At 44.4% G+C, this 5,026-nt stretch overlaps 1 protein-coding gene across 1 annotated transcript; it reads right to left on the bottom strand.

Moving 5' to 3' along the window:
• Positions 1 to 4,494, bottom strand: cstf1 (cleavage stimulation factor, 3' pre-RNA, subunit 1). Its single transcript, XM_083660791.1, has 6 exons — positions 4,457 to 4,494; positions 3,829 to 4,049; positions 3,448 to 3,725; positions 3,160 to 3,357; positions 2,491 to 2,881; positions 1 to 1,168 (listed from the first exon to the last, which is right to left on the bottom strand). Exons 2-6 carry the CDS (start codon positions 3,995 to 3,997, stop codon positions 909 to 911), a joined length of 1,296 nt encoding a protein of 431 aa, XP_083516917.1. The 5' UTR covers positions 3,998 to 4,049; positions 4,457 to 4,494; the 3' UTR covers positions 1 to 908.
• Between the last annotated feature and the right edge of the window lie 532 nt (positions 4,495 to 5,026).

The following is a 5,026-nucleotide window of genomic DNA, read 5'->3' on the forward strand; positions in this document are numbered from 1 at the left end:
TAAAAATTTGAATCACAATATAAGACAGTAGATAAACAAAATATAAAAGTGGAAAAGAACCACACAAACGCTGTGGTCACTTCTGACAAAATTTGGAGGAAAATACGGCTTGATTGAACTGATCAGTTCCTCCAGGATTTCGCAGTTTTTTTGTGATTTTGCGCTGATTTTGCAGTGGCGTTTCTCAAAAATTGCGATGCAATTTGGAATGTTTTATGTGATTTTTTTTCGAAAAAAAAGTGGGAACTGGCAAAAATTGCAAGTCGAGGAGAAAAATTACAATATTTCTGTCCTAACTACTACTTAATGGCAACTTTTCTAAAAATATTGCAATGGATTTTGCTGTTTTATCTGATTTTTTGCTGTAAAATTGCAGTAACTGGCAAAACTTGAGGAATTTGCAAGTTGCAACATGATATTGTGCACCGTTTTTGCAGAGAAATCGTGGGAATTTTGAAAAATCACAAGCCCCCACAAATATTGCGGAGATTGGTTGAATTAGCATTAGTTATTGCAAACACAAATTGCAATTTCCTGGAGGGACTGACTGATGTTTCCAACAGTCACAAAGATTTGACAGACTTCGAGGAGGCTCTTACTTCAATTAGACAAGTGTTACCAAAAAGAAAAGACATCTGGACAAACAGTGCCCCCATCCTGTGATGTTATGGTGGTGCAGCGCTCACTACTCCTTTCTAATCTATAGTCTCCTAAACAAAAAAACACAATGAACAGAACAAACAGCCACATGCCAGAGACCAGTGTGTTATGCATTGTGTGACAGTATGGCAGCCATTGGCAGGTATGGATTCGGAACAGTGGAGGACAGAGGCTGCACTGTCCGGTGACCTGTTTTGGGGGAAGGGGGGGGTTTCAATAGAGTCAGAACCTGGAGGCTGGACCCGGCCTCAGTCCGTGGTGGTGCGGCGGTACCAGAAGCGGGCCCTGAAGTCGTCGCTGCAGGTCATGAAGCCGGGGTTGGTGGGCGAGTGCACGATGCAGCGCACAATGTTGTTGTGGCCCAGGGACAGCAGGTTCTTCCTCTCAGCAGAGCGCGAGTCCCAGCAGCACAGGCTGATGGTGCGCTCGTCGGGCAGCAGCACGTAGTCCTCCGTGTGGTTGAACACACCCTGCGTGCGGTGCATCTGCCGGCCGCTCAGCCCCGCACCTACGGGAGCAGGCGGGGGGGGGGGGGGGGGACACAGTCACTGGGGTGTGTTTAACTGCTTTCAGTTATGGAAGTAACACAGGTGCAACCAAAGATAAATTAGGGTTTCCAACTTCCAACCCATTTAGGTGTTCCAGTGCTGGAGCCCTAATTAATGATTTGGTTGCACCTGTCTGGCGCCTTTTAGACAAAATGGCGGCTTGAAAATGGTCCATTAGTTGGTGAATGTCATACTGAACGTACAAAATATATTAGTCTTCCTGATGTTTAGCTACAGCCCGTTTTGCACAAGCCACATCTCAATTGTCTCAAAGCATACAAATCATTTTTAATTTGTAGGGCTGAAAGGTATGGACATAGAATCTAATTGCAACAATTATTTGACAGAACATTGCAATTGCGATTCAAACTGTGATTGAGTTGTTTGAGTATGATGAAAGGTTTTGATTGAGGGACAAAATACATGGAGCTCTAAAACACCTTGAAATCCAGTTTGGACGCCCATCTCTCAAGAAATTGATTGTGCCTTCTGCGACTTGGAAATTGCAGAGGTTCATATTGTAATTGTTTGTTTGATTGATTTGTATTTTCACCGATTACTTCTTCAGCTCTACTAATTTGTCTTATCTTTTCATCTACATGGCGTCCTTTGTGATTCGTCTATTAATAATCAATAAGGGATAGCAGTGAAGCAGTAAAGCTTTCCCTGCTGGACGTGTCCCTAAAATTGTGTACAGCCAGTGTATGTTTGCAGTATCCAGGATCTATCAGGGTTGCAATACATTTTCCATTTCAAAATTCCACACTTCTTCCTGTGCCTTAATTTCATGACTGGATTTGAAGGTTTGTTTGGTGTTCAATATGATGCGTGGCTTATTTGTCTGAGTTTCAGTACAATTCCTGAACTTTTCATAGCCTGGAAATTCGTTTGTGTAGAAACATGATTTTATGAGAAAATATTGATTTAGACTATTTTGGGGTTTCATCAGATTTTAGTAAAATAAAGCATACGCATTAGAAAGAATTCCTGCACACTATCCAGTTATTGGCAAACTTTATTACACAACGTTTCGGTCACTCAGACCATCATCAGGTAAAATGATCATTTTACCTGATGAAGGTCTGAGTGACTGATTTATTTTTGAATAGCAGCCAAGACAAATAGATCATCTCTGACACTTTGAGAGTACTTGTGCACCCCCCCCCCCCCCCGCCCCCCCCACCCAAAAAAAAACTAAGTCAAACAAAACAAAAAACATGAGTGATGACAAATAAGCATCATCAGTTCAGGTGTGAAGCAGGGTAAACACTGTCCCACTCACCTGTGTACTTGACCAGCGTCCGTCCCGTGGAGATCTCCCACAGCTTGACCACGGAGTCCTTGCCACTGGACAGGATGTACTTGGAGTTCTTGGAGAAGACGGCGGAGCAGACCTCGGCGCCATCGTGGGCCTTGTCGAAGGTGGTCACACAGCGGTTGGACACGCCGTCCCACAGCTTGATGCTGCCGTCCTTGCTGCACGTGACGTAGCTGTTGGCGCTGTGGTTGTAGGCGACACCGCTGATGGTGTCTGTGTGCTGGTCCAGAGGGTTGCAGGACACGAAGCACTGGAAGGTGTTGACGTCATAGAGGCGCAGCGTGGGGTGCTGCGTTCCCACCAGCAGGAAGTCACCTGATGGGTGGAAGGAGATCGCACGCAGCATCTCAGCTTCCTGTGCAACGGGTATAGATAAGATTAGAACAGAAATACCATGCTACTTTTTAAAAGCAAATGTCTCTAATCCTGTTTTTGCAAGTGAACTGAATTTAAATAGTTATATTTTTCCCCCAGCCTGCTTTATGTTAGCCATGTCTTTCTTTTTCTTCTTCTGCATAATTGGGCTTCTCCACTGAGACCAAGTCTTATTTGGCTAAACCTTCTAACACAAATGTAGAGATTAAATGAAAATGCTCCTGTGAAATTTGGGAAATTCTATGTGCAAATACTGACCTGTATGTGTTTAAATGCTCTTTTTGCAGAGGGCTTAGAGTAGTCAAACAGTTTGAGCGTGTAGTCTCGTGAGCCAGAGGCCAGGATCTGTTCGGATGGGTGGAAGGCGAGGCAGGTGACTTCATCGACGTGGTCATACAGAGTCCGAATCACCGGGTGGTTCTCCATGTTCTGCTGGGCTGTCTCGTTCATCATTACCTAACAGATTTAAAAAAAAAACAACAACAGTAAAAATAAATATGAGCCTGCTGATCTGCCACAAGTAAAAGCTTCTCAAACCTGCCTTACCTCTATGGGCATGGCACTCTTGGCTAGCATCCGCTCTGTGTCCAGGATCTTGATGGAGGCATCAGCAGATCCAGTGGCAATGAGCTGGCCATCACGGCTGTAGGTGGCAACGCGACACGGACCCTTATGGGATGTCACATAGCAGGTCTCGTACTCGGACGCTTCTGGAGACATGCTCTGGACGTCGGCATCAAACTCCAGGTCAATGCCCACTCCGGGCGCCACTGTATCTGACCGACCGATAGCATATTGAACCGCACTGTCGTCATTCTCCATTCCTGCAAGAGGTGGTCAACTGTACCGTCAGAGACACTTCAAGAGACCCAAACAAAATAACCATACATACATACAGTGAGCATAAGCAACCTCATGATCCCGTACCAACTTTGGCAAGCTGCATCAGCTGCTCTGAGGGCGACACGATGGTCTGTGGTTTGACTTCACTGATGAGACTGTTGGCTATGTTGGTGTATCCATCATAAAGCAACTGGCTTATGATGAGCTTGTACAGGTGCTGACGGTCCTTCAGAGTTGGCTTGGGACGATACATGGTGGATACCGTGTGTGACCAGTTCCGGGACGTTAGCAGCAACTTCACTAACCTATAACAAAAGACACATGTCAACAATGCGGCGAGCTTTTTACTGGCTATTACGTTTAACAAATAGACATCACTGTTGAGCGCAAACACCGTGCTAACTTAAGCTAGTCCGCTAACCTAAGTAACGTTACGTTAGTCCGTTAGAAACGCACACTGTTAGCTTTGAATACCATCACGAATGAATGGAACCTGTTTGCCACTAGCTAGCTAACGCTAATAATTAGCAATCCTGCTAACGTTAGCTTCTTGCTACAGTCAAGAGTGCAAAGACAATTGCTAAGCGGGAAACATTCGTGTGCTGACTATGCATGTATACGACACAACAAATGGAACATTTGCTGCTTATCGACAGGAGTATAAACATTGCTACTCCCTTTATTTAATTTAAAAACTTAAAAATGTCAAAACCTCTCCAAGCTTCCAGCTCCAGTGCCGCTTGAACGTGTGTTACGTTGTACGTAGTCGTACTGTCGCAGTCGACGTCCTACGTCACTACGAGTAGTACTCACGATGCCTTCAAATCATGTCGGAATGTTTTTGATGGAATGCCTCGATTCGATTCGATTCAATTCAACTCAACTACGCCTGTGAAAGTGAGGTTTTTCTATGGTGACGGTTACGCCGAACTGTCGATATGTGACGTTTGAGCGGCAAACATGGAGTAAATTCAGAAAAAAATAAATTATAATTATAATAATACTTATATTACTACGTTTGTCTACTTCCATCTCTAACCTAGGGAGGAGGTGCTTACAAAGAGCACTTGAAGGCAGTGTATGTTTAGTGCTGGCCTCAGCCTATTTTAGCATATTTTTTTGTTTGTTTGTTTTTTGTTTGTTTTGACTGATTTATTTGCCCAACATTAATCACCACAGACAACCCATAATCACAATGCCTCTGTCTGCAGCTGGTTAACCTAATGTGTACACCGATGAGCCAGCAGAGGGCGCACATGCACAGTCTCTCACATAAAGAGAG

This window comes from Poromitra crassiceps (assembly GCF_964638095.1).
Source record: "Poromitra crassiceps genome assembly, chromosome: 25".
Taxonomy (NCBI): domain Eukaryota; kingdom Metazoa; phylum Chordata; class Actinopteri; order Beryciformes; family Melamphaidae; genus Poromitra; species Poromitra crassiceps.

What these genes read in the sequence shown, in the direction of transcription:
- cstf1 (XM_083660791.1), bottom strand. Translation starts at nt 3,997, where the DNA reads ATGTATCGTCCCAAGCCAACTCTGAAGGACCGTCAGCACCTGTACAAG. An exon ending in AGAGTGCCATGCCCATAGAG is followed by an intron (nt 3,358 to 3,447) that starts GTAAGGCAGGTT and finishes TAAATCTGTTAG; the next exon opens with GTAATGATGAACGAGACAGC. An exon ending in GACGCTGGTCAAGTACACAG is followed by an intron (nt 1,169 to 2,490) that starts GTGAGTGGGACA and finishes CTGCTCCCGTAG; the next exon opens with GTGCGGGGCTGAGCGGCCGG.